At 49.7% G+C, this 27,542-nt stretch overlaps 2 protein-coding genes across 3 annotated transcripts in view; both read left to right on the top strand.

Annotated features, from left to right (window-relative positions):
• Positions 1–5,257: 5,257 nt before the first annotated feature.
• CHMP7 (charged multivesicular body protein 7) lies at positions 5,258–17,477 on the top strand. 2 transcript variants are annotated; one of them, XM_046656937.1, is made up of 10 exons: positions 5,258–5,609; positions 7,619–7,790; positions 12,774–12,959; positions 13,097–13,230; positions 14,036–14,084; positions 14,332–14,451; positions 14,745–14,843; positions 15,062–15,122; positions 15,629–15,808; positions 16,042–17,477. In XM_046656937.1, exons 1-10 carry the CDS (start codon positions 5,311–5,313, stop codon positions 16,092–16,094), a joined length of 1,353 nt encoding a protein of 450 aa, XP_046512893.1. In that variant the 5' UTR covers positions 5,258–5,310; the 3' UTR covers positions 16,095–17,477. The 2 variants fall into 2 exon arrangements, with proteins under 2 accessions (XP_046512893.1, XP_046512894.1); XM_046656938.1 differs by having other exon boundaries at positions 5,261–5,439.
• An 8,786-nt stretch (positions 17,478–26,263) lies between these two features.
• The window catches only part of R3HCC1 (R3H domain and coiled-coil containing 1), a 39,206-nt gene continuing 37,927 nt past the window's right edge, over positions 26,264–27,542 (top strand). Inside the window, exon 1 of the mRNA XM_046655734.1 lies at positions 26,264–26,356. Within this exon, the coding sequence (XP_046511690.1) occupies positions 26,264–26,356 (93 nt within the window). The remainder of the gene's footprint in view (positions 26,357–27,542) is intronic.

Raw genomic sequence — 27,542 nt, 5'->3', positions numbered from 1 at the left:
TTAACCTTCACTGTAAGAACCTGGAAGATCTCCTGGAGGTAAAACTCACAATAGTTTGGGGATCCCTCTAGACCGGCCTTACTCGGAGTCTTTAACTTTCATGCTTGTCCACACTTTCAGTTTTGGTTTTCCCACTCTGCTACTGGTTCCCAAGGAAGGTTGTCTACAGGTCTCTTCTCCAGTAAGTTGTGGTTCTCTGTATCCACCTGTCTCTCCAGTTTTTGTGGTAGCAGTTTGCCCTCTGATCTCACTTCTCTGAAGGATCTAAGAAGAATTGTTGATTTTTAGTTTGTCCACCTTTTTACTTGTTGTTAGAACAGAATGACGACTTCCAGGCTACTTACATGCTGGACTGGAATACAGAGCAATTTAAAAGGGAAGAGTGGAAGAGAAGACAGGGAGATTAAAAAGCAATATATTCTTTGGAGTGACAATGAACAGTTTCACAAACTGTCACTGATGCATTCTAGAAGGTCACGGTCATGAATAGATAGACAGAGACACCTTCCTGTGGTTTGGACACTTTGAAGAAAGCAGCAAAGGGATTTCCCACATCTGCGATTCCTCTAAGCCCTCTGTCCAAGCTTGTAGGCAACTCAATTTAGAGGTATTTCAGTTTAAAACAGCCCAGAAACAAATAAGTTATTCAACTATTGTATCAGTACATTATATTTGGATAAATGTTCTTACGATATAAAGGATAGACCTTGATGGAATTGTTTCTTTACTCACGGTTTGATTAATTAAATTCATTCATTTATTCACTTAGCAAACTAAATCCTTAGGATGTTCTTGGCACTATTCTAGAAACAAACATAATTAAGAACATGGTCCCTTCCAGCAAGGCACTTAAACTAGTCAGAGAGACAGGCATATAAATGGAAACTTAGAAGACAATGTGGCACACAAAATGATAGAGAAGTATACAAGGTTATAGAGAGATAATAAGGGACACTCAATACAGCCTGGAGCAGGAAGGAAGGAAGAGGAATCAAAGAGATCAAGAAGGGCTTACAGAACATAGTGGTGCCTCAACAGAATAGCAACAAGCCTGGCTTCTTCTCTTATAAATCTCATAGACTAGGAATAATCTATTTTTTTCACTCCTCTTCTAGCCAAGTCTTAAAGGCTGTGAATCCTAGAGATAAGAACTAGACATAACTGGATAATACAACAAGTATGCATATTTCTACAAAAATGATGACGCATCCCCAGTAAGCAGGAGAGATGGCATGAAGCATCACGCAGCATTATAGAGGCATTGCAGTGTTTGAAGCCTCTATGATATTTGTACATTATGGCTGGACTGAGCCTGCTTAGGTGTCTGACCAAAAACATATTGGGGGCATCAGTAAATAAATATCACTGCCACAAGACGGTGATGTTTAGGCGACATCTGTTCTTCACACTCCCCAAACTAAAGAGCTTCTGCACTCACTCACACATTTACAGTGGATAGTACATGTAAAATCAGAAAGTGGGCCCTAGGAAAAACCACAAGATCGTGGCATAGAAACCTTTAATTCATAGAGGAGGAACCTGTGAGGAAACCTGCTTGCCTGAGGTCATGCAGCTACTTACTAACAGAGATAAATCCAGAATGCAGGTGGGAGTCATTTCTTTATTTATTCATTAACTAAGTGCCAAGCTATGTGCTAGGTACATTGTATGAAATTTATGTTCATTGATACTTTCCTACTTTCCCCTACCCAACCTCCTGTCAAAAATATTATACAGTTTCACTCATAAGTATCTTAGATGTATCTTCAAAATATAAGTATTTTTAAGAAAACATAACCACCATATCATCGTGCTCAAAATAATTCACTAATAACATCAAATATCCAGTTAACATTGAAAGTATCTAATTATCTTGGAGAGTTTTTATGGTTGTGCAGATGGGATACAAATCTGATCCAAAACATTGCACATTAAAATTATTTTTGTTGCCATTATTTGTCAAGGAATCAAGGTCATTACCTAGTAGAATTCCTCAGTCTGGACTTTGTTCATTGCGACCTCAGTTTTCACTTAACATGTTCTTCTACCTTCTGACGTTGTGTGTGTGTGTGTGTGTGTGTTTGAGTGTGTGTGAGGAAGATTGGCCCTGAGCTAACATCTGTGCCAGGCTTCCTCTACTTTGCATGTGGGATGCCACCACAGCATGGCTTGACGAGCGGTGTCTAGGTCCCCGCCTGGGATCTGAACCTGCAAACCCGAGGCTGCCAAAGCAGAGCATGTGAACTTAACCACTACACCACCAGGCCGCTCTCTTAATTTTTTTTTTTACCTCCATAAAATAGTACTTAGATCTCAGGTTCCATTTTTTAACAAAAATACTTCACTGGTGTTTCTGCATATTACGTTACTTCAGGAGGCATGTAACCTCTGATTGTCTTTCCTTCTTGTGATGTTAAGATTAATCAGCAGGTGTTGATTAATCCATCCATTCTAAATTTCTAAGGGTGCTATGTTAGATAGGGTGTTCAGACAAGGTCTTTCTGAGGAAGTGACTTTTAAGCTGTGTCTTAATGTAACTGAATGCAATGGGTTCATCTCTTGGTGAGTATGCACAACCAGGGCAGAAGTAGGTGAAGAAAGGTTTATGGCTTGCACAAGCAATGGAGAACACTGGGGATAACACCCAAAGCAGTCTCTCCTAGCTCAGTACTGCTGGAGACTTTATACAAAATAGAGCAGAAGATAGGGGTTTATTTGCATAACAACTGTGCTCCTTTAAGGCACTTGCATAACATGTGTATGTGTTATCACATACATTGCATGATCTAAAAATGGTTGTTTGGACCCTCCCAGAGAAGGAGAATTCAGCATGTTAATGAGTTAAAGGTAACTTTAGGACGGCTGGTGCTGGAACGATTTGCCAGGGTCTTTCTGTAAATGTGTGATTTGTTTGCAAAACATGAACACCTGCACAATGGGGACAACAACTTCTGCAAAACAGGATACCTAGCTCCTTCCTGTCTGAACAGCATTTGACAGGTTACGTTTGTTGTTGAGCAGGTCCTCAGTAACCCTTTCTTTGCCTGGTTCCCTGGTCACACTAAAGGATGCAAAGGAGCCCAGCACCAGAGCAGAGGAAGAGTGCGGCAGGGGAAGCACTGAGGTGAGAAGGGCTTGCCATGCAGCCCGTCACCCCTCTCAGGATCAGCCGAGCTTCTCCTGCCACTCTCCACTACTCCCAGGAGTTCTTCACCCTCCAAACGGTGACAGCGGAGAACCCTCTGCCTCGAGGAGTCAGGAGCCCAGTGGCATTTTCAGGTGCAGGTGGCCACAGGTACACAACTTTGCTCTCCTGAAAATGCTTAGGAGCAGGACTATTTTGACACACACCCCGAGACCTGGGTGAGAAAACAACCCGGTCCCTCTCATGACACAAACCAACCAGCCATTTTTTGGGCATGACAGCAGCGCAGAAATGTGCTTCTTAGGGTATAACTTATTTGCTCAAATTACATACTATTCTTCTTTTCTGGAATGTTCTCCACCAGACTTAAAAGAGCGCGGTTCAACTTTCTCTTCTGTTAAATAGAGCAAGTGCCAAAACTTATCTCATGGGGTTGTGTCAAATATTTATCTTTGTTTACAGAGCCAGACACTAGTTAAAGTAGTAAGGACAGATGTTAATCAGTAGTATACTACTGCCAAAGGGAAAAAAGGCCAGGGTGAAGTGAACTCAACTTCCAGCACACAGGCGACTGGGATTTTAAAAAGAGAACAAGGGAATAGGGAGGAAGACCAGGGGGTCTCTGCAGAGTCAGGGCGGTAAGAAATCACAAAACCGGGAAGGGGGTGGTCCCTGGGGCCCACCTGTGCTGCCAACCGGCTTATCCGCGTCACACTGCTGCCACAGAAGCCACAGGCCCTGTCCCCAGGCGGCGGGCGGAACAAACAGCGAACTCTGTGGACAGCCCCGAGTTTTCTCGGGCATGCACTTTAAGGAGAGCCAGCGTCATCCCGGGGATGAGGCCTTGAGCTGTTAAAAACTCCGTCGGTGTTTGTTCAAGTCTTTACAGGCCAAGGTCGGCAGGCTGGTCAAGGAGCCCGTCTAGAGTGCGTTCAGAGGGAATTTCTGTCACTCGTTATGAGCAGTGAATGAGAGAGGGACTTGAAAGTGCTGGCGGAGCGTCAGTAGCAGCCGACACGTTCGTTCCCATGACCAACGCAGCCCTTCCCCTCCTTCGAAATTCTCATTAAAGCTCCTCCTTATGCTGTTTCAACTACGAGACATCCTGCTACTCGGTGGTAACACCTCACCTATGGGCGGGTACTTTACATACATCATAACATCGCCGTCAAACAGCCCGACTAGGAAAGGGGCTCAGAAAGGTTAGGTACTTGACCAAGGCCGCACAGCCAGTGCGCGACAAAGGCCAGATTCATATGCAACTCTGGCGATCGTAACCCGGTCCCATTAAACAAGAAATTCTTTTCACCTTTTAAACGGGCCGATTAAAAAGAAGCCAGTTTATTCTTAACACACTGCACGTCTTCATTGCTCTAAGTTTATGAGGATCTTGTATATGAGCTCTCATTCTAACAAGATTCTAAGACACTAGAAGGGCAGGGTCAAATTACGCCCTTTCAGTTTAAGAAACATTTCTTCAGCACCACGAGGTGTCACAGCAAGCTCTTGAAGGCACTGCACCCGCCTCAGGGGCCTCGGGAACGGGACGCAGAGCGGTAACCGCTGACCTGCAGCTCAGGAAGGAGCCCAGCAACGCGCCAGGCAGTCGGAGCGGGTTTCCGAGAGATCAGACTTGAGCTCGAGCCTAAGGGATCCTCAGCTGGATAGTGGCACTGAGATGGACACCGAGGGCCGCTCCGGCGCGGACGGAGCTCGGAAGTTTCAACGTCTGAAGTCAGGCCGGCCGGCACCCGGCGGCGCGGCGCCCCCCACCCGCTCCAGCCAACCCTCCAGCCCCACCATCGGAAGCCACCCCAAGTTAGGGGCGTAACTGCTTGCCTGTCTATAACGCTTCCCCAAACTCTATGATTCCCGAGGGGACGCGCACGCGCGAAGCCCTCTTTCCTCACAAAGACTGCGGGAGGAGGTGTCGACGCAAGCGCTTTGAGTCTCTCCGAAAGTACGGTAGTCTTCCCGCTTCTGTCGCAGGGAGGCCCGAGAGACGCATGCGCAGTGAGAACGCACGCGACTTTTTTCACGCTGGAGCGGCGGTGACGTAGTGACAGGGGAGGAGGTGGTCAAGGAACGGAAGCCGGGAGGGAACTAGGGCGGAAGGGGACCAGGGTCAGGGTTGTGTTTGGAGCCTTGGCGGGGCTGGGGTTCCGATGTGGTCCCCGGAGCGGGAGGCCGAGGCTCCGGCCGGGGGAGACCCGGCGGGCCTGCTGCCCCCCGAGTGGGAGGAGGATGAGGAGCGCATGTCCTTCCTGTTCTCCGCCTTCAAAAGGAGTCGCGAGGTGAACAGCACCGACTGGGACAGCAAGATGGGCTTCTGGGCGCCGTTGGTGCTGAGCCACAGCCGCCGCCAGGGGGTGGTGCGCCTGCGTCTGCGGGACTTGCAGGAGGCCTTCCAGCGCAAGGGCAGCGTCCCGCTGGGGCTGGCCACCGTGCTGCAGGACCTGCTGCGGTGAGGGCGGGTCGGGCCGGGCCGGGCCGGGCGGGGGGCTGCCTCCGGACCTCCTGGGACCGCGCGCCGCGCTGCCAGGGCCGGGCCCCAAGGACCGTCCCGTGTCTGTTCGGCAGGCGCAGGAGGAAGGCAGGACGGGGCTGGGCTGGTGGGTGTGGAGGGAGACGGCGTAGCGGGGAAGTTGGGGGCCGGGGTGGTCCGCGTAGATGAGATCCAGACGGTAAGAGGAGGGGCCGGTCTGACAGAGGTGACAGTGATTTGCCCCGGCTGGGACCCCGTTATGTAGTTATTTCGTAGGGGCTTCCAGGTTTGAGTTAGCCCGGAGTAGAAGTCCTGTGAGATGGGATTCACTGAACTCAGGAAGGTCAGAGCCAAGGAGGGCGGTCGTGGCAAAGAGGCCTGTGGGATCCTGCCCGCCGCCCCCGGCACGGCCGTGGTCCGGCCTCTCTTGGCTTGTCCGTGGCACGGGCTGTTTGGAGCAGAGGACATGAGGGAGGTTGAGGGCTTTACTGAGTATCTTGGTGTCCTGAGAAGGTCCTGCGGGTGCTACCTGTGCGACAGGTGCGGGGTGCGGGAGGCACCTGAGGCGGTGACATGGGTATCCAGTACCTGTACAGCTCTTCGCAACAGGCAGATACTCTCCACACCGCTTCCTCTGAGCCCCTCATCAGTCCGGTGGGTGCGCCCATAGGCTCATCCTCAGCAGACAGAAGAGGAAACAGTCTCAGCGAGATGGAGCCATTTACTCTGGGTCACACAGCTAGTTAAGGCCATGCCAGGACTGGCCCTGGTGTTCTGGCTGGGTCTTCTGCGCTTCACATGGTAGATGTCACCCAAAGCGGCCGTGGGAGCATAGTGCCTCCGTCCGTGGGTGAAGGAGAAGCTCACCTGTGCTGTGCTGCTCTCAGCTTTCCTCTCTTCCTGCCTGAGAGGTCTCCCTCCTCCCCAGTACCTTTCCAGTGGCTGACACGAGTGCCACAGGCCATTTCTGAAACTTGTCTTTTCTGAGAAAGTGTACTGTGGACACGGTTTTAGTTCATGCCTGCAGTGGGGCGCAGGGGAGACGGTAGCTGGAGAAGTCAGTGACGGGCGGGAACAGGCTGGGCTTCCTTGCTGCAGCAGGACCTTCTCTGCCGCTCCGATCCAGAGACCCCCAGCCCCTTGATGTCCCCCCGCCTGACTGCCGGCACTCTGCTGATGCCTCCTGGTGCTCCATGGGGTCTGGTGCCCGAGGAATTTCTGAGGGAGACGGTTTCCCGTGGAGGCAGCCTAGCACAGTGGTTGACAACTTTGCTTGAGGGCCAGATGACCTGGGCTCAAATCCTGGCTCTGCCGCGTGCTGAATTATGTGACCATGGACAGAGTATGTGCCCCTCTTTAAGCTTCAGTTTGACCAATTAGAAAATGGTGGTCATTGTCCTCAGGTTCATTGTGAGGATTTGAAGACCTGTTTCTTACATAGGCCTCAGTGTAGGGCCTGGCCCATGGTGTGCCTTCAGCAAGTTTAGCTCCTCATTCCCAGTACCATGAAATGCTTATATCTTATCTCCACCCTCACTTAGGAATAGCAGAAAACCCTTCCTCTGAATATGTTTGTATTCTTTCTTAGGTCTTGCACTTGACGGTAATCCACCATTGTTTTCATTTTATCATGCTGAGGTCCATTTGTGAAAGGAAGTCTCCACATAGGCCCTGTAGCCTCCTGCACCTCAGTAGTCTTAGTGGAGAGCTTGCGTTTTGGAGCCAAATTATAGATTAGCTCTGGCCTCTCCCACCTTCCCAGTGCCTCAGTTTTCTCCTGAGCTAAACTGCTGGTAACACCATCCGCCTTGCAGAGTTGTTCTGAGGCTTAGAGCTGGAGCAGGAACAGTAGCGGACACAGAGTAGGTGCCTGAGAAATGGTATTTACGATGATCAAATTTCCTCTTTTGGGGTAAGGGAGGAGGTGGAGACTGTAAGGGGACATTGCATTAAGCCTACTGTATACCCTTTTCTTTCTTTGCCTGCAGTCGAGGTGAGCTGCAGCGGGAGTCAGACTTCATGGCCAGTGTAGACAGCAGCTGGATCTCCTGGGGGGTTGGAGTCTTCCTGCTGAAGCCCCTCAAGTGGACTCTTTCCAACATGCTAGGGGATAATAAGGTTCCTGCCGAAGAGGTGCTTGTGGCTGTGGAGCTGCTTAAGGTAGGTGCTCAGAAGGGAGAGGGCTGGGTGTCATCTGGTGTGATGACAGGATCCTGCACATTCCTTGTGTGTATCCTTGGAAAAAGAACTTACTTTTTGACCTGGTGACAGAGTTGATAACTGAGTTTATCGGGCCTCCCTTATATGGTACTTTGTGGCATATCATTTAGTTGTTAGTTGGACTTGTACATTTCAAGGGTGATCCTTTGTCTACGAATTGTCAGTAACGTACAGTTGATTATTTTCTGTATTTGTAGGGATTAATGATAAGCTGAAGTTTAGAAAATGCTTTGCCTTCTGTAGTTTACTGACAAGAATTTCTCAGGACCTTGTGACTTCAGCTTTGCCCTCCCCTAAATCGGCAAACGAGGCTGAGTTCCTCCTCTGAAATGAACTTCCATCGAAGATGCCACCAGGCCCTTGATCCCTTCATGCTCTCCTGGTCAGTGAGCTTCCTCCTGGCCTGCCTTCCCTGCCCAGCCTAGAGCATGTCGCTCATGCTTGACTGCTTTCCTCATCACTGCCCTCGGCTCCTTTGCGCCTCTCTCGATCCATACCAGAGACACCAGCAAATCAGCTGCCTTAGATCAGCCCCCATGGTCTGCGTCCCTGCCGAGAAAATCACCCTATCACCCAGACCAGAGCCGCTTTCCCGGCCCCCAGCTGTAGGAGGACCCTCAGAGCCACTACACAGCCCAGCTGTCTTGTCCTCTCCCAGCCCCTCACACACTCGTCCATTCTCCCCCCCTACTCTCTGCAGACACATCATTGAGAAGGCGGAATTTCCTGAGTCGTACCTTCAGTGTTCTGTCCTTCCTCCAGTGTAACCTCCTCTGAGCCCTTCCTTCTCCCCAAGCTCAGAGGATGAAGTGTCCTTCCTCTGTTCCGCATGTACTCAAGTCTGTCCCTCCCTGCTTGTCCCCTTGTCCCATCACGTAGCCTCTTGATCTGTTTATCCCATCTCCCTCTCTTTCGCTGCTCTCCTGCAGCCTCTGAACCCAGTCAGGTTTTTCCCGTCACAGAATGACTCCTCTGTGGGACCTGAGCCCCTGCCTAGTTACTGCTCTGTCTCTCTCCTCAGCCAAGTTTTATTGTCACCACTTCCTCACCTCCCACCCAGTCTTTAACCCAGTGCAGACCTGCTTCAGCCCCCCCACTCCACTCAGACTGCTGTGGACAAGGCCATAGTAAGCTTTAAGTATGTGTGTGTGTTATAAAGTTGACTGAACACTGGGTAGCAGACAGTATTTCTTTTTGAAACACAGACCAAGCCCAACCTCAGGGCCCTTGCAAGCCCTGGAAGCTTCCGCACAGCTGGAGCTGGCTCAGAATCCCCATTCCCCACCCCAAGAGAAACTCCACTTTCTTGGTATCTCAACACCCCCAACCCTCTCGGCCTCAGACAGAGGAGGAGGTCTCCCAAATCTACCAGCTCTCCCAGTCCCCCAGGATTTTGACTGAGCAGCATGCATTTTCTTAAGGGCACACCCCTGTCCCCCTCTGCACTCCACTCTCCCCCACCCACTTGATTATCCCCCCAACCCAGTGCCCTACCTCCATGCTCAGCCAAGGCCCACAGAAACTACATGATGGTGTGGGTGGTTCTGAGGCAAGCTGCATTCCTCTTTGGAGTCTTACCTCACGTGTTCTCCGACCTGGAGCAAAGGCAGGGAGCTCCGTTTATCCCACAGATGTGGTTTTGGACTCAGTCTTTTGAGAGCAAAGGCAGAGATGGGGGTGGAATTGCATAGCTCTTCCAAGAACCAACAATAATTTTTGACAGCAATGTAGTCTAATCCTATTTAGGTAGGAAAATCAATCTTCTAGCTCTGCTGGGGCATGGTACTGTTAAATCTATACCCAGTTTACATCAATAAACAGAACACTTGACGCTTAATCTCATTTGGGGGCATCTGCTTTCAAATGCATGGTGACTTCACTGTGTTCTCGTAGGGTGGAGACTTGTTTACATGTGTGAAACTAAAGGGTCTTACTGGATATTTTTATAAAACAAAGCAAGCCTGCTTCTGAGGTAAATTGATTTTCCCAAGTCTAGACACAGAAGGCAGCCAGTAACTTTGAATTTTCTTTGAAAAAATATAGAAACGTAAAAATTGACCATTGATTTGTTATTTCAAAAAATACATACAAAGAAATGAGTTTCCTTTGTCTTCATCCCATTTCCATCTCTTCGGGTATGTTCCCTTCCCATTCATGTGTGTGTGTTACAGACATATCTTATTGATCCTGTCCCACACTATTATATTAGTTTCCATTTTATTTTCTTGTTAGCATTTAATACTTCCTGAAAATCTTATTTACTTGTTTATTTGTTATCTATCTCTCCTACCAGAAGGGGAAAGTTCCAGGGCCATGGACCCTGGGAACAGTGCCTAGTACATAGTAGAGAGTCAATAAATGTTTGTTGACTATCTAAATGAATATACACATACACACACAAGTATACACATAGACACACAAGTATACACATACACTCCATTTTTTTCCGGAAATGGCATCTTATTTTACCTATTGGTCTACAACCTGCTTTTCTTTTCTTTCCTCTTTAATATCCTGAGCATCTTTCCACGTCTCTACACAATATAGATCTACTGCATTATTTTGGATGGCTGCATAATAATCTATAGATATGCCACAATTTATGCAGTAGTTATCACACAGATGGACATTTACGTCATTCCAATTTCTGTTACAAAAAAAATACTTCTCTGACAGCCTTGTGTATACATCTGTGTTCTTCTACTTTTATTTTTATGGAATCAGTTTCTAGAAATGCTTATGTACATTTTAAATTTTAACAGAAATTGCCAAATTACTTTTCAAAAGTTTGTACTAATTTACACTTTCATCAAGACTACTTTAAATTGTCCAGTCTCCCAACATCCTTTCCAGCACTGGATAACATCAGTCTTTTAAATTTTGCCAATGTGATGAATAAAAATGATACTGTTTGTGATCTGAGCGTCTTTTCACCAATCCATTGGCCATTTACACGTCCCCTTTTATGAATTACCTGTTTATATCCTTTGCCTATGTTTATAGTGGATTGTTTGTCTTTTATATTAATTTGTAGGAGTTCTTCATGTATTAGAGAGAGACATATATGTAATATATTTAGTATTAGGGATGGAAGTATTGTTTTCCAGTCTCTTGTATGCTTTTCATTTTTTATTTATGATGTCTTTTACCTATAGAAGTTTTCATATTTCTACATTCAGATCTCTCAGATTTGCCTTTATGGCTACTGAATTTCTGGTCTTGCTTAGGAAAGCATCCTCTACGTTCAGGTTAATCAGATTTTTTAAATACTTTCTTAAGATTATTTTATACTTTCCTTTTCTTAATTTAAGTTTTAATACTTTGGCATCTTAAACCAACACACATGCCAAACCAACATGTTCAAAGTGGAAGGTTTTGTCTTTCCTTTAAAATATGCTTTTTCTCCTATATTCTTGCTATTAATTAATAGCATCACATCCACCCATCACTCAAGCCAGAAGCCAGAAGCCATCCTAGACTCTTCTTTCTCCTTCCACCCCAGACCCAGTTACCATGGACTGCCAGTTTTATCTTTTCAGTTTTGCTTGGACCCATCCCTTCTCTGTCCCTATTACCATTGTTCTGTTCAATCCCTTATATTCTCTTTAATAAATGGTCTCCCTGCCTCTAAGCCTGACTCCTAGAATCCATCCTTTCCCATTTGTCAGCTAGATCTCTGTTGATCTAGCCATGTCCTTTCCCTTCAGTGCCCACCTGCCATCTGCAGAATAAAGGACAGCATAGATGTTACACTTTGTATGAGACAGAGTGCTTCTGCTCTCTCTCCCCTTTTCGACCGCATCCACAAACCCACATTGACTCATACTCTGCCACTGCTCCTGATCGGCTCTCTTCCTGAGATGCCCCGCCCACTTATTTCACCTAGTAACTTACTCACCATTCAGAATTCTGCTCAAAAAACATTTTTTTCTGAGCAACCTCTGAACTCCTGGATATTCTTTCTCTGTGTTTTCATAGCATTCTCTGTATACCTCAGTAAACATTTCTTATTTGTGGAAGACTGAGAGAGTAGTTTCCATGTGAGTGGAACATAGTGGCATCGTTTCTTGGAACCTTTTTTTTAAATTGGCCCTGAGCTAACATCTGTTGCCAATCTTTTTTTTTTCTTCTTCTTCTTCTTCTCCCCAAAGCCCCCCAGTACATACTTGTATATTCTAGTTGTAGGTCCTTCTAATTGTGGCATGTGGGATGCCGCCTCAGCATGTCTTCATGAGCAGTGCCATGTCCGTGCCCAGGATCCGAACCAGCAAACCCTGGACCGGCAAAGCAGAGTGCACAAACTTAACCACTTGGCCATGGGGCCGGCCCCATTTCTTGGAACATATATTTCTTAGACTTCTCACAAACCCTATCCCATCTGTTTGTCACATCCTTCTCTCTTGAGACTCTTTATAGACTCAGTAATGTTCTTATTTGCAGCATTGCCAATTGGCATAAAAATGGAGAGACCAAGATTAGAAGGGAATTTAGGTGTCATCTCATCCACCTTCTTCAGTTTGTGAGGAGATGCTAAGGACCAGTGAGACTGTGACTGGTCCAGGGTCACACGGGCTGTGCTGAAAACCAGGCCTCAGCTCTTGCTCATGGCCACTGCACCACACCACACCGCCTCATTCTTCCCTTGGGGAACCAAGGGGCAGGGACATGCAGAAGTGTGAAGTCCCAGATGGAAGTGAAGCACAGAGCTGGCTCCCAATATATTGTGTACCTGGAACTTTCCTCCAAGGTTTAAAACAACACAAATCCTTTTTCCTTTTCGAAAGCTGCTACTTTAGGGAAGATGGAGTCGGGGATCCCCTGCTCTTGCCTTGTGTGATGATGGTTTTGAAGCATGGGATCAGGGTTCATTGGGCCCCATGGGAGGCCGTCAAGGCCTGTCAGCACGTGTTGCCTTCCCTGCAGGAGAAGGCCGAGGAGGTGTATCGTGTGTATCAGAACTCCCCTCTCTCCTCCCACCCTGTGGTGGCCCTGTCGGAGCTGAGCACCCTCTGTGCGGGCTGCTGCCCAGATGAGAGGACCTTCTACTTGGTGTTGCTGCAACTGCAGAAGGAGAAGAGAGTCACGGTCCTCGAGCAGAATGGGGAAAAGGTATGGAGGGTCATTCGTTCAGTCATTGACTCACTGATGGCTTATTAAGTATTGACTGACATGCCCACCAGCATTTGTGCCTGGGGGTTCCTCAGCATTTGTGGTGGGGGCAGCAGTAATTTGTCCCTGTCCCTCAGATTGTGAAGTTTGCCCGGGGGCCACATGCCAAGGTCTCTCCTGTCAACGACGTAGATGTTGGGGTGTACCAGCTGATGCAGAGTGAACAGCTGCTCTCGCGCAAAGTGGAGTCCTTGTCCCAGGAAGCAGAGAGGTAACCACCACTGAGCTGAGTGCCCCCTGCCCCCTCAGAGCCGGCAAAGCATTGGTGTCTGCTGGCTCTTTAAAAAAAAGGTTATTTTGATACTAATTACAAAGGTGCTGACTGCTCAATGCAGCAATCACAGAAAGCACAGGCTATCGCAAAGGAAAAAAATGAAATTTAATTCTTCCCCCAAAGATTACAACTGTTAATGTTATGTTTATGCTCTTCCATGTCAGTATCCATTTAACCAGTATTTCTTGAGCCAAGCCTTGTCTTAGGGATGTGGGGATACAGGTCTTTCTGAGGGACTCCTGCTCGTCCCCTTGGATGACCACACAAGGTGTCCCTGCTAAAGGCACATGAACACTTCTCTGGAAAGTGGGACATATAGACACTGATTTAGAGTGTGCTCGCTCACTCCATCTTACAGCAGGAGAAGCCCAACACTGTCAGAAGGCGAAGGGATATGTCCAAGGTCATTGTTGGTATTAGAAATTCATTCCCTTTCTCCTGGCTCCCAAGGTGGGAATCTGTTTTTCAGGTGCCTTGTTGACATGCTCTCTCTCCCTATGGGTTGAAACAGCTTTTCCTTAGTCTGCCTTTCCCACATGCACATGCTCAAGCTTATATCTCAACTTGCTGCAAGAGTTTGGCAGTGGGCTGTCGGGCATCGTTTTTCTTGCCACTAGATGGAATGGGTTTGATCTTCAGATTTGAAAGTACCTTAACTAAGTGCTACTCTTGGGGACCCCTCAGGACCCTGCCACCTCTATCCAATGACATAGTCATCCTGATCTCTTCCTTTGTTTCGTAGGTGTAAAGAAGAAGCCCGCCGGGCCTGCCGAGCAGGAAAGAAGCAGCTGGTGAGTTTTCCCTTTTCCCTCCAGCTGTGTACCTGTGCCCTGGGCTGACAGTGAGACACACCCCCGCAGCTCAGAGAGGAACTGGGGGCTTGAGGGGAACAGGCGGCAAGTGGCCCAGGTGCCATAACTTGTTTTACAAACAAGAGGGAAGGAGGCCTGGGATGGTTTTCTCACCTGAGAAGGGCTATCTTCCTCTGGCGCTTTGGCCTGCCTAGTCTGACCCTGACCAAGTTTCCATGCCCCCCAGGCACTGAGATCTCTCAAGGCCAAGCAACGGACGGAGAAGCGCATCGAGGCCCTCCATGCCAAGCTGGACACTGTTCAAGGCATCCTGGACCGGATCTATGCCTCCCAGACAGATCAGATGGTAGCCACCGCACCTCTGCTCCAGGACGTGGCTGGTCTCTCCGGCATGCAGTCCTCATCCCTGCCACTGCGGCTTTGCTGTTTGTGGGAGCCCCGGGCTCTTTCACGATATGGTTGGGATTGCCTTTGCCTCTCCTGTTGGGAGATTTTGGCCTCAGTTGGCATGGACTGAATCAAGCATGGGTGGCAAAAGAAACCCAAAAAACCCGAAGTTATCTTTTAGAGATGAAACAATATTGCGTGTATTTGGCCCAGTGTTCTTCATTTGCACTGATAACTTTGCTTTCTCTTTAGGTTTTCAATGCCTATCAGGCTGGGGTAGGAGCACTGAAACTCTCCATGAAGGATGTCACAGTGGAGAAGGCAGAGAGCCTGGTGGATCAGATCCAGGAGGTACAGGAGGGAGCTGGGGAGGGACCCTGACAGAAGAAGTGACTGAGGACAGATGTGACATTGTTGCACCTCCTCTACCCAAACTTGACTCTCTACCTTGTGAACCTGAGGAAGCTTTCCTTGATTCTCAGATGGGGCAGCATTACTTTGTAACCCTGACCATTGAGGCCCTCAGAGACACCATTCAGAGTTCAAGGCCTTGCACTTTTCTCTTACAGCTGTGCGACACCCAGGATGAAGTTTCTCAGACTCTGGCTGGTGGGGTAACCAATGGCTTAGGTGAGTTGACAAAGTGACTCTTTCTTCTTTCCTTTCTAAGAGGACTTCACTTCCTCGTGTTGTGATAGGTTTGATCATCAATCTGCTTTTCCTGGCACAGGCAGGGCTCTCCTACCCTGCCCTGTCTCTGGGCCTTAGCCACAAGGGCAGTTAGAAGGAATTGTCCTTCCCTCCTTGAGAGGCTGTGCCAATGACCCCTCTGTGCTCCAGCTTTCCTTACTCACTAGCCTTGTCACTGGAGGGTCCTCCTTCAAGGGCAAGGGGAAGCAGGGGTTCCATGGTGTTAGCAAAATAGATCTCCAGAATGACTTCGCTCTGTGTATGGAAGGAGAGTATCTGCTTGAAGGTGCCTTTTGTGTCCTAACTTGCATGACTTTTTTTAACCTGCAAGGAGGTCTGGACATGTTTTGTAAAGTTGGGCTGGGTTTGGCTATCCTCAGTCCTTGACTCATTCATGTGTTTCCTCCCTGGTCTTCATGTGTCCTTATGTCATCTTTTCTTTCCAGATTTTGACAGTGAGGAACTGGAGAAGGAATTGGACATCCTTCTTCAGGATACCACCAAAGAACCTTCGTATCTGCCTGACAACACCCATGAGACATTTTATACCAACATTGTGCCTAAGCCTAGGATCTCGGATGCTGAACTTGAAGCTGAACTTGAGAAACTGTCCTTATCAGAGGGAGGTATGGAGCTGTCTTCTAGGGTTGCTGGTGGGCAGCGGGACCTCTGGCTGACAGTAGCCAGGCACAGAGTTGATGAGTCCCAGCCCAGTTACTCAATTTGCCATGCTACCAAAGCCCAGTAAGGGAGTTGCAGGCTCATTATTTATATTTAAGACTCAATCTCTTAATCACTGGGATGCTTTCGTTTTAAAGATCTGCCTGGTGAACTGTTCAGTCATTTCTTCTCCTTGCAGGTTTGGTCCCAAGCAGTAAATCTCCAAAAAGGCAATTGGAACCGACTCTCTAAAGCCATTATAGGACCCTCAAGTGAAGGACCCTCATGTAAAAGAGTGACCAGGCTTGTGTGTGTGTGTACATAGTTATTTAAATGAGAAACTCTCAGAATTTGTTGGGAAGAGGAGGAAGAAGAACTACTCCAGTTTACCTGGATGCTGCCACTTACTGCAGGACAGACACAGTTTCTGGAAGCGTGCTCCGCGGCTCGCTCCCGGCCCGTGTCCCGGACCTGCCTCCTCGTCTTTATAGTGCCACGGTTTATAGTCCTGTGTCTGCCCTGTCGTCTCCCGCAGCCTGCCCTGCTCGCCGTTGGCTCAGTCAGGTTTGCCTTCACCCACCAGCTTCGTGCCAGCCAATGAAGGTGAAAGATTTGCAGCTTTGCCAAATCAAAATCAGTCCTTTTCCCCCATCCTCACTGTTTTTTAGAGGAATTTATTCTGTGTGTAAGGTCAGTGAAACAACTTTTTCCAGTCTCTTTTCGTTGGAAATGAGAAGAATGAGAATCAAATAGGTGCCACTTTATGGAGAAACATACAGTGTAAAAGATTTTTCTCTGGGGTCATTTGTCAGATTCTCCAGGTGTTCAGAAGGAGGTCACCCCTGAGTGGCTCAGAGTAATGATGACTGGAGAGGGAGCTTGTGTGGTTGGGGGACACTGCTGCTCTTCCATCTTATGCAGAAGATCTGACTGGAGAAAGGGTTATTCTTGGGCTTTTTAACTTGAGGAGGAGAAGCCCAGGTGACGGCAGGGCCCCAAGTATCAAACCCAGAATGCTTTTTAAAAGAGGCATAATCTTCGCCTTGCCCCTATCATGGAATAACTGAAATATATATGTATCAGAACAAGCCACACAACAACAGCACCTCCCTTTCTTGAGCCTGGCACAAACCACAGGTTGTCTGAATTGCAGAAGCGTTTTACTTTGTAGTCCATTGCTCAGGGCAGGGCGTCTGAGCCAAGATGTGCAATAGAAGCAGAAGATCGTGGCCTTCTGCCACATGTGCTGTGTACTTCTCGGCCCTGCTCTACGCCTGTGCCTGCCTCCAGACCATCTTCCTACTTCCTTGATGAATTGGGGAGGATGGTGAGGGGGGACAGACAGGAGAGGTCTAAATGTTCTGGCAACAGGGAGAAGAAAAGAAGACAGCCCAACTACTGCCCCTTGGCGGCCACAGTACAAGTGTTCCACCTGGAGCCCTTTGGCCTGCTCCTCCTGCTTGAGGTGGTGTAGAGCAGAGGGGAAGAAGAATTTGCTCCAGGCCAGGAGCACGAATCACTGTTCAACAAACTTCTCTCCCATTTGACCTTGGTAAACTGAAATGTTGGGGGTGAAGAGAAACAATCACTATTTTTTCTTTTTTATCTGGTAAATAATTAAAAGAAAAAACCCGAGTGCTTGTCGTCATCTCTTCTTTGGGTTATGTAAGGTGTCCTGTTCCTCATGCCTCCCCGCCGGCACCTCCAGCATAGCCCCACTTGGGCCTTTCACTTAAGGCCATGGGAGGATGTGCTTCATAGTGTGAGTACTGAGCTGCAGTGAAGGCTGGTCAGCCTGGCCAGTGGCTCTCACACTGACACCATGCTGGGGAGGACGCATTCTTTGGATTGCCTCATCGGTTCTAGGAACATACTGTCGTTTTTCATTCTTTTCCATTGCCTATTCTCTTTGACCCAATTTCCTCTGCCCGTGTGATTGTCCTGTATTGTGGTCTGGCACCAGTATTCACTCAGTGCCCGCTCCATGCCTGGTGTTTGCACGCCCCATGGAGAGATGGACTTTGAGGCTGAGTGCAGAGCTAGCAACAGGCCAGTAAGATCTGCCACAGCACTAGGTTCACAGCTCTAGGTAAGTCAGCAGGCGAACCAACCAGGAAAAGGTGTTGGGAGCAAGCCCAGGGCAGAAACAGTTTGAACGAAGAAGAAAGTGAAGACAGGCCAGGTTCTCTGAGGGAGGCGTGTGGTAGGGACCCCTGCTGAAAGTCAGTGACCTGGACTTTGTGAGCCTCTTACCTGCTCTTGTATTGCTCCTTTTCTCTCGCTGACCTGAGCTGCTGAGGAGTCTCTTCAACAGGGGCTTTCAGCAATGTTTCAGCATAGTTCCTTGCTGTGCTACAGGAAATTAAGAGACGATGTTGAGTCTGGGGTTGGATCAGAGTGAGAAAAAGGAGCCGCTGTCCGGTGGCTGCATTGTGAGCATGCAATCCCCATGGGGGGGCCCGAGTCTTGCATCAAGATTCTCTCCTCTCCAAGGGATGGACTCGTTTATTAAAGGGGCTGGTGAGTTTTCTTATTTGTGGAGAGATGCCAGGCCCAAATGAGTCAGCTTCGGATACTGCCCTGTTGAAAGTGGAGTACCTATGGGATACAGAGCTAAGGAAGCTCAGAGAATAAACACTTGAAGTTGGTGAGCGCAGGGAGGGCTTCAGTGAAGAGATGACATCCAAGCTCCCCTTTCCCTTGGATGTTTCCTTGGGCATTCAAAATCTTGTAAAGCAATCTACAAGTTTTATAGTATCAGCTATCCATGATCCCACTGAATTCAAGTAGGGAGAGAAAATGTAATGAATCCGGTAGGGACTGGCCCTGATTGGGATCAGGAAACCTGGTTCCAGGTCTTCCTCAGCCACTAACTCGTGTGACTTTGGAAACAGCATCTCGTTTCTCTTCTGAAGAGTGAAGCAGAGACAAAATGACTCCTGAAATTCTGATTGTCTTAGTGTCACTCTAGTGTCACTCTGTGTGGTCCACTTCTCCCTTCTCTTGAATCTGGATGCAAAATAACCAATAACCATCCTACAGATAAGAGAGAGAAGGTGAGTTTTTCTTGAACCAGGATGAGGACAATAGCCTGGAAAGGCAGTTTCCACAGAGGAAGAAAGGCTTCTGGAGAAGCATGTTTTCAGTACAGTCTTACACCTTCTTAGAACAAAGAACATACATTAAACACACCCAAGATACACATTCATCAAAGATGCAAAGAGGTATCCAGTTGCAAATTAGCAGGTTAATATGACCCTGATGTCAGGAAAGGGGCTAATACTGGCAGGCGGAGTGGGCTGGGGCTCAGGGTGGGATCTTACCAATAGGGCATTACAGATTCTGGCATAGGAGGGGAAGTATGCATTCTTAAGAGAGTACATTCTTTAATGGTTAAAGCAAAGGTACAATGTCTGTTTGGTAGGCCATAAGTCAGGCTTCTTTAGTTCAAGCCAAATCCATTTTGAACCAGAATAGCTACCCCATAACCCCAATATGTGAAAATCTCTTATCAGATCCCTGCTGGCTTGTGGCAGGAGTCAGAGCAGTGCCACAGCAATGCTGAGCCTGGAAAGGTGGGGGGAGGGTGCCCCGTCACTGCTAGCTGGGGGACAGTGATGCAGCGTGTGGAGAGCAGATGTGGGGAAGGGGTAAGAGTGCACATTTGGGGAGGTGGGAGGAAGCGGGGAAGGGCCCAATCTCAGAATGTCCTGGGCCTTCCCGACAGGGGCTCTTATCCAGAGCCCTGGGACCTGGGTGGGCTATGACATCAGACACTTGTGAGGGGGACGAGCGAAGGTGAGACTGAGTCACTCGTCACTGCCTGCCTGAAGGGCAGAGAGGGTCCAAGGTTGAGCAGACGCCCCCTGGGAAGAGGTTATGAAATTCTGGTTCAGTCTGCTGGATATGTAATCAGGCAATCCCCAGAGGAAAAACCACCAAGGCAGCTGAGAAAGAGGAGGCCACTGCGAGAGCTCCTGACTCACAAGGAATCCAAACGAAGCTTGGCCTGGAGGTTTATGGGTGAGTTTCACAACCCTTTCTTTCTTTTGAAGTATTTTACTGTTTTCTCCACCAATGTCTCATTTTTCCTCGAGTTGCAGCTACTCTTTGGGTAAAGGATGGTTCCTTCTCCTGCACAGAAACAATACAGAGCCTCCATTTTACAGATGAGGACACTGAAGCTTCGGGGACTTGCCCGAGGTCACAGAGTTGGCCGGGGAATTTAGGTTTGTTGGCTTCCGGTTTGATATTCTCTCTTAGACGAGGCTCCTCTTAACACAGACTCAAAAACCACATAACTCCATAAGTACTTCCCGGGGGCGCTCGTCCGTGGTCGGTGGTCCGTGGTCGGTGGTCTGCGGTCGGTGGTTGGTGTGTGTCAGTGCTTTGGGTTGGCAGATCAGCTTCCTCTAGCTGTCAGGACTGCAATTACACAGAATCTAGGGATTGAAAATTGCCCCTCAACTGGCTGGCCAGTTTCCAGTTTTTAGGGAAACCAAGTATAGTCTTCACACTGTTCTTTGCTGATACGCGCCATGAGGGTAACTTTTCCAACTTGTATTTTGTAGCAGCACAGAAATTGTGCAGAAAAAAGTCACAGCAATGGGCTGCACAGCGCTTCCTAAAGGAGCCAGACTTAGGACCCTCTTGAGACAAACCAATGCTGTGACCAGGTGACTCAGTACCCCCCAAGCACATGGACCGCAGCGTGGATCAAACCTCAGCCAGTGGATTTCCATCCTGCCGCGTGGTATAATGAATGGAGGCTGGCTTCTGGGTTAGCACATAATGGCTGAGTCTAGGACAACAGAAACTTGTTTAGATTATATGCTTGGAAGAGAGTTAGCTATTGAAAACATCTCGCTGGAGTTCCCAAGCCAGGAAACTTAAAAAGTAACAAATCTGAGGGTGTGCCTTTTATGTGTGAACTAACAAATCAGTGGAGGAAAGAAAGAGGTTTTAGATAGGGTCCCTCCCTCCAGGAACTCAAAGTCAGAGGGAGGGTGTCTTCAGTCCTTCAGGCTCCTGTAACAAAATACCATAGACGTATAAACAACAGAAACGTGTTTCTCCTGTTCTGGAGGCCGGCAGTCTGAGATGAGAGTTCTAGTGAGGGCTGTCGTCTGAGCTGCAGATGGCCCCTTCTTACATCCTCACGTGGTGGAAAGAGGGCAAGAGAACTGTTTGATGTCTCCTTTATAAGGGCACTAATCCCATGCATGAGGGTCCACCCTTACAGCCTGATTACCCCCAAAGGCCCCAGCTCCTAATACCATTACATTGGGAGTTAGAGTTTCAACATATGAATTTGGGGGGGACACAAGCATTCAGCCCATAATGACGGGTAATTCCAAGACATCAGCACAATGAAGGATTAGTACAGCCCTAAGCAATTGCAGGGCAGGGTTAGATGGGTTGGGAACAAAATGCCCAGTCTTGGACTCTGGCTCCTATTTTAATGCAATAATAACAACAAAAAATGAACAATAACTAACACTTATTGGGTACTTACTGTCTGCTGGTCATGTATCGCAGGCTGGGTTCTCCAGAAGCAGGCCTGGAGACAGAGTCTGGGGTATCAGGGGTCACCACCTATGAAAGGAAGGGGGAAGAAGCAGGATTAGTGAGAGGAAGAAGTCAGTCCACGATGCAGGCCCCAAAAAGCCTTGGCCACTCTGTCCGGGAATTCTACAGTGAGTGTTGCCCGTTAGTGTCCCACGTCGGGCAGAAATGGCCAGTCCTTTATCCATCCCCACCCTTCTCCCTCAGTTATCAGATACCCCTGGCAAGGGGGGTGACCTCATCTAGGGTGACTCTCTACAGCTGGGGCAGCCCCTGAAGGAGCTGACAGCTGGCCAGTTGGCTGTTGACCACACTCCCTGCAGCTGGGCAGCAAATCCTTGAAGGAAGGCCTGGGCAGTGCGTCTCCACGATCACCACACCATGCTAAGCTCTTTGAACATGTTTACTCTTTCCAGTGAGATGGGTACTGTGATTTCACAAATTAGCTCGTGGAGGCTTAGAAATGGTCAATAATTTGTCCATGGTTTCCAGTGGATGATTATGATTTATAATAAATATATATTTGGTCTTGTCTCCATTTCTGGCACAGAGCTGCTAAAACCCTTGGAATTTCCTAAGTGATGAGAGCAGGAAAGGTGTCTTGATATGTATAACAAACTCCTGTCAACCACACTTGAGTTTATGTGAATGAGGTGGCTTTTGGGAAGCACCTAAGGACTGGGGGGGGGGGGGGGGGGGGGGGGGGGGGGGGGGGGGGAGGGCAGGGGCGAGGGGGGGGGGGGGGGTGGTGGTTGCCGGGAGAACCAACCATACGAATAGAGAGCTGGAACTTTCAGTCCCCCCCTTCCACCACTCAACCCCCAGAGAAGGAGAGGGGCTGGAGATTGAGTTCAATCCCCCGTAGCTAATGCTTTAATCAATCGTGCCTATGTAGGGAAGCCTCCGTAAAACCCCAAAAGGACAAGGTTTGGAGTCCTTCCGGGTTGGGGAACCAGAACCCTCCCCGTGCCACAGTGCCGGGCCCCAAGCTCCTTCGGGGAAGCTTCTTTGTCGGAGGACTTGCCCTACGTATCTCTTCATCTCGCTGTTGATTCATATCCTTTAACATCCTTTGTAATAAATCAGCATCTAGTGAGTAAACAGGTCTCCTGGGTCCCGTGAGCCACTCGAGCAAATTAATTGAACCCAAGGAAGGGATTGTGGGAACCCCACCTGATTTACAATCAGTCAGAAGCACAGGTAACAGCCTGGACTTGCGATGGCACCTGAAGTGAGGGCAGTCTTGTGGGATGAGCCCTCAACCTGTGGGATCTGATGCTATTTCTGGGTAGGTAGTGTCAGAATTGAGCTGAAGTGTAGGACACCCAGCAGGTATGGGAGAATTGCTTGACGGTGTGGGGAACCCCTGCCTGCATCCCCACACAGTGAAAGTGGTTGCAGAACCCCTCCTGATGACAGAGAGGGGGTTTAGCTAGGTAAATCTAATTTTTGCATTTTTCTTTTCCTTTTCTGTTCTTATCTCAATTGGGGCAAGGGTTGGCTGTGATTCTCATCATCTTACCAGATTTATAAAGCTCATACACATACCACCTTGTTTCTTGTAAACTGATTGCATCTTTGCTGCAGGTTTCGTATAAATAATTCCCTTTGACTCTGGAGAGGACTGGAAGAGAAACTTCCAGAAACCAGAATTGAATTTGTTATTGTCTTCTGTTTGCCATTAGCAGAGCTTCTTGGGAGTCCGGCCCTTTATAGAATGGATCCAAATCTCAGCCACCTTTACCAGTTTCCACCATCCTGGTCACTAACGAGAGGACGAAGAACAGGTGACATTCCTTATTGCCACCTTCTAATTTTGCGCCACTAACACTGCAGACAGGGCTGTCTGGCGTCAGGCTCCGCCAGACTCCTCCCTCAGCTCAAAAACACCGTTGTGGCAAGAGAACATTTCTTCTGGTCTTCCCGAGTCCGGTGAGTGGCTGCGGAGGCAAGAAGTGATCCTTCTAGAAGGAAAGCCTCCAAAGCCGAGTTCTTGTTCCGAGGAGACAAGGCCAGCCCCAACTCTGGGGAGGCATTTAAGGCCTGGAGTGGGCGACGAGGCAGCCGGAGGGGGCGGGGAGTGGAGGAAACTCCAGGGGCAGCGAGGGGGTTCGGAGGAAGCCCGGGAGAGGGCCCGGAGGGCGCGCGGAGTTCGTGCAGCTCACCCTCCCGGAGAGGCCGCTCAGGTGCCTGCTGGCGCTTCTGCTGGGACTCAGTCTACACCACGGCGGGAGCGGTCTGGTCACTGAGAACCGAGGGGCCGGCGCCCTCGGGGGAAAGAGGTGAGAGGGACCACCGTGCTCCGCGCTCCGGGGAGCGAGCGGGTGGAGGCCGGGCCTCACGGCTCTCCGGCGGGTCGCGCGTCTTGTTGGGAGGCGAGCACCGGGTGCCAGACGCCAGACGCTGAGAGCCGTCGGGCGGTAAAGTCTCCGCAGTCTGCTGCCTGCGCCCCCGGCCAGGTCCCTTGCCTTGACACGGGCCGCATAACGCTTTCCTCTCCAGCCGGTTTCTTGCGCCCAGGCCCTTTGTGTCCCCACGCGCGCCCACTGGTGCAGGCACTGGGCCCTTAGTCTATGTTTGTGGTTCTTACTGGCGCCCTCCTTCCTGCGATGCTGGGGCAAGCCCAGGAGCCACTGAGCAGAACCTTCCTGCTCCCTTCACCGGATAAAATCCTCCGGGACATTCTGTTCTTTACTCTGTGCAGGGACCTGTCCTCTCCTCCAACAGCGGGATCCTGCCAGGAGCGCCTCTTCAGTGCAGGGAGAAGGACCCTGCAGCAAGTCGGGGGACATTTGGCTGATTTTACCGAGAAGGCCGGTCCCTCCAACCTGACCTCATGACTTGGCCCTTGGCCCTCATCTCAGCCCAGCTCGAGTGCCTCCAGATTCCCAGAGAGGAGGCCTTCCTGGCGGCACCAGAGGTGACCGAGGCCCTGGTCCAGCAGAGGGCAGGAAGTGGATGGTGCCTTCCTAGGGCTCCTCTGGATGCTGCTGAGAAACATCCTGCTGTGTGCTGTTGTCCTGCCCTTTTGCCACCTGTGCTCCAAGGTCACCAGTGTCCTCGTTTTTTTCCTGGTGGCCTTGGACTTCCAGGTGGCTCTGCTGGTCATGCCTTGCAAAGAAGCCCGGAGCTAGCTACAGGCCCTTTGGGGGCATCTGCGACATCTGAGTGGCCTTTGACATCATGTGCTGCACAGCCTCCATCCCGCGCCTGTGCCTCATCGGCCTGCAGGCTATCCGGCCGTGGCCAGTTCCTTCTACTATCAACAACATGTGGCCACTAGGCCTGCTCTGGTGGTCATTGCGGTAGCCTGGTTTCCTTCAGTTCTCACGCCCTTCATCCCTGTCCACCTACACTTTGGCATCAGGCAGACGGGGCAGGTGGCACAGGGCAGAGCCCAGCCCAGCAGTAGAGAGCCCACTATCTGGTTCAAAGATGCAACCGCAGCCTCAGCCAGACCTATGCGGTGGCCTCCTTGGTGGCTAGCTTCTATGTCCCTGTGCTAGTCATGCAGGTCACTTGTGGTCACATCTACTACCTCTCATATTGTCAGCTGCACAGGATTTCTGTGCTGGAGCTGGTGAGTGTGCCTGGCTGGAAAAGGGCCCCATGGGGCCCTGATCAGCCCCTGTCCTGTCCCCCTAGAACACTTCCTACAAGGAGACCAAGGTGCTAAAGACCTTGTCCATCGTCGCGAGGATCTCTGTGTGCTGTTGCTCCCCTTCTTCACTCTCAGCTGCCCGATGCCCTTCTGCCCTGCTGCTGGGCCGGGGCACCCACCTGTGTCAGGGAGACGTCTTCAGCATCTTTGAGTGGTGTGGCTGGGCCAACTCAGCCCTCCGTCCCATGGAGTATGCATTTAATGGGGAGTTCCGCAGGCTTTTGTCTCTTTCCTGGCCTGCAGCCCCTGCCCCCGGTCCCCTCAGCTGTGGTGGAGACGGTCATCTTCCGCAGTAAGCTGGTGTCCTGCCACAGGGACACACCCTGCCTGAAGGAGAGGGCTGCTGCTCCTCCAGTAGAGGCCCCCATTCCGAACCCAGCTCCCCTGGTCCTAGCAGATGAGATGGCACTGAGCCTGGAGGAGGGCTCCTCCACTGCACGGGCATTATCCCTGGAGAAGATCGTCTCCTGCTCTCCCATGTGCTCCGAGCAAATGGCTGCAGCAGAATGTTAGAAGGTGAGCCATGGAGCTGGCATGTGGAGTCTGGGAGGCCAGAAGCTGAGGAATTGAGAGACTTAAGTTAGTGACACCTCTGCAGTGGAGGGGATGCCCTTGTGGGATCTGTAGGGCACTTTGGTATCATGTTTCTGGATTCTCTACATCACAGGACTATTTCTGGGTTTTCCCTTTTGATCCTGTAACTAGTTCTTCCCATCTTACGGCATCAAGGTAGTCCTCACCCCAAAACCCTGTTGGACGAGACATCTAGTCCTTGATCAATCATATCTTTTCTCACTCCTCAAATCTTGAAGGGAGTCAAAGTCTTTCAGGCCACAGTCAGATCCCAAGCTTTATATGCTCATATTCTTTGGAGAGGCAGCATGCTGAGTTAAATTTACACTGCAGGGTGAATGACTGAAGGCGATGAAAGAGGGCAGGATGACTTGAAGGGGAGGGTCTGGGTGTGTCAGAGGACATGGTGGAGAAGCAGGTGGGTGGAGGCACTGATAGTAAACTTCATAATTTGGCCAAGAGCTGTGTCTGCCTACCAGCCCTTTTCCTTCCTTGCTGCTGGGGTATGATCTGTAAGCTGAGTTTACTGCTGGGGTTGGTGGTGGTGGTGATGATGGTAATGTGATGCAGCTGGTAGTGATAGTGATGATAGTATTGGCAATGACCAGCAGTGTTTGTGGTGATGGTGGTGGTAGGAAAGATGGTGATGGCGGTGGTTATAGTGGTAGTGGTGGTGGTGATGGTGGTAGTGATGATGGCGGTAGTGGTAGTGGTGGTAATGATGATGGCAGTGGTGGTGGGGAAAGGATGATGTGGAGGGTGAACATAAGGGTGGAACCACCTCAGGGTAGACTTGATAGTCAGAACTTTAGAGTGAATCAGCCTCAGAGAGCAGAGTTCCAAGATGAGGCTCAGAAAGGGAGTCACTTTTCTGTGGTCACCTTATGAGTAAGGGAGAGAGAAGAAGCAGGAACCTGGTGTCATGACTCATACTCCTGTTGGGAGCCATCTGGGCTAAAGGCAGCCCTAGTGTCCCAAGGTCTATCCCTGGCCAGTAGCCTGGTTCCCAGGCAGCTCCCAAGCCTTAATTCTTGACTTTCTCATTAGCATACAGTTTAGTTGGCAGAATAGCCAGCTAGTCCCCTGGGGGACTTGAGGGATCAAGTCAACAAGCAGGTAAGTTTTGAGGAGGTGAGAGAAGAGGACCATGGCACATGGGGATGCTATGGCAGGAGGCCTTGGAGTGGGTGCTGGTGAGCACAGGGGATCTGACAGGTGGGTAGAAGTCACATTTCTGAGACAAGCTCTGCATATGGAATGACTTTTCCCAGTGCCAAGTGGGAAGCAGGCTGAGAGCCCCTGGAGCCAGGCTGTGTATGGACAGCTGGGGCCCAGGCTCAGCCAGGACTCATGGCCACTAGGTTAACATTGTGACAGCCTTCCCTTCCCTCACAGTGTAGAGGTTGAAATAGCAGGATAGAGTGGTCCTTTCTGCTTTTGTCTACAGGTTGTTTTGTATGGTGGAGACAAGATGGCAAGACCTAGGGCCAGCAGCCGGACTTGTGATCTTGTGGCCTGGACCCTGGGTCCATGGCCGGAGGAGGTCAAGAGAGCCTTGGATCTGGCTCTTTCAGAGCTGGAGCTCCTGGAATGCCTCAGCTGCACAGGAGAGACACACAGGGGTTCCCTCTCCTCTAGCCTTTATGTGCCACACGCGGTGCTAGGTACTGTACGTGGGTTGTCTCATTTTGGATTAGTTCATCGCTGCTTACCTCAGTGAGGCCAGCACTGTTAGCCCCATTTCGCAGATGAAGAAACCAAAACAGAGATGTGCCATTTGCCCAAGGTCACAGAGTTAAGTAGCCAAGCCAGTATCGAAACGGGTAGTCTGACCCCAGTACTCTCCCTCATAGGCACCATGCTATTCTGGGATAATGGGATGAGGGGGAGTTTGGGGATAG

The sequence above is a fragment of the Equus quagga genome, chromosome 3 (genome assembly GCF_021613505.1).
Source record: "Equus quagga isolate Etosha38 chromosome 3, UCLA_HA_Equagga_1.0, whole genome shotgun sequence".
NCBI lineage: Eukaryota > Metazoa > Chordata > Mammalia > Perissodactyla > Equidae > Equus > Equus quagga.
Note: the sequence above shows the minus strand (reverse complement) of the source record. Positions and strands in the feature narration are given on the sequence as shown.

Excerpts from the sequence above, each read along its gene's own strand:
- CHMP7 (XM_046656937.1), top strand. The coding sequence starts at position 5,311 with ATGTGGTCCCCGGAGCGGGAGGCCGAGGCTCCGGCCGGGGGAGACCCG. Across the intron at positions 5,610-7,618 it reads GTGCTGCAGGACCTGCTGCG|TCGAGGTGAGCTGCAGCGGG; the intron begins GTGAGGGCGGGT and ends CTTTGCCTGCAG. Across the intron at positions 12,960-13,096 it reads TCGAGCAGAATGGGGAAAAG|ATTGTGAAGTTTGCCCGGGG; the intron begins GTATGGAGGGTC and ends CCTGTCCCTCAG.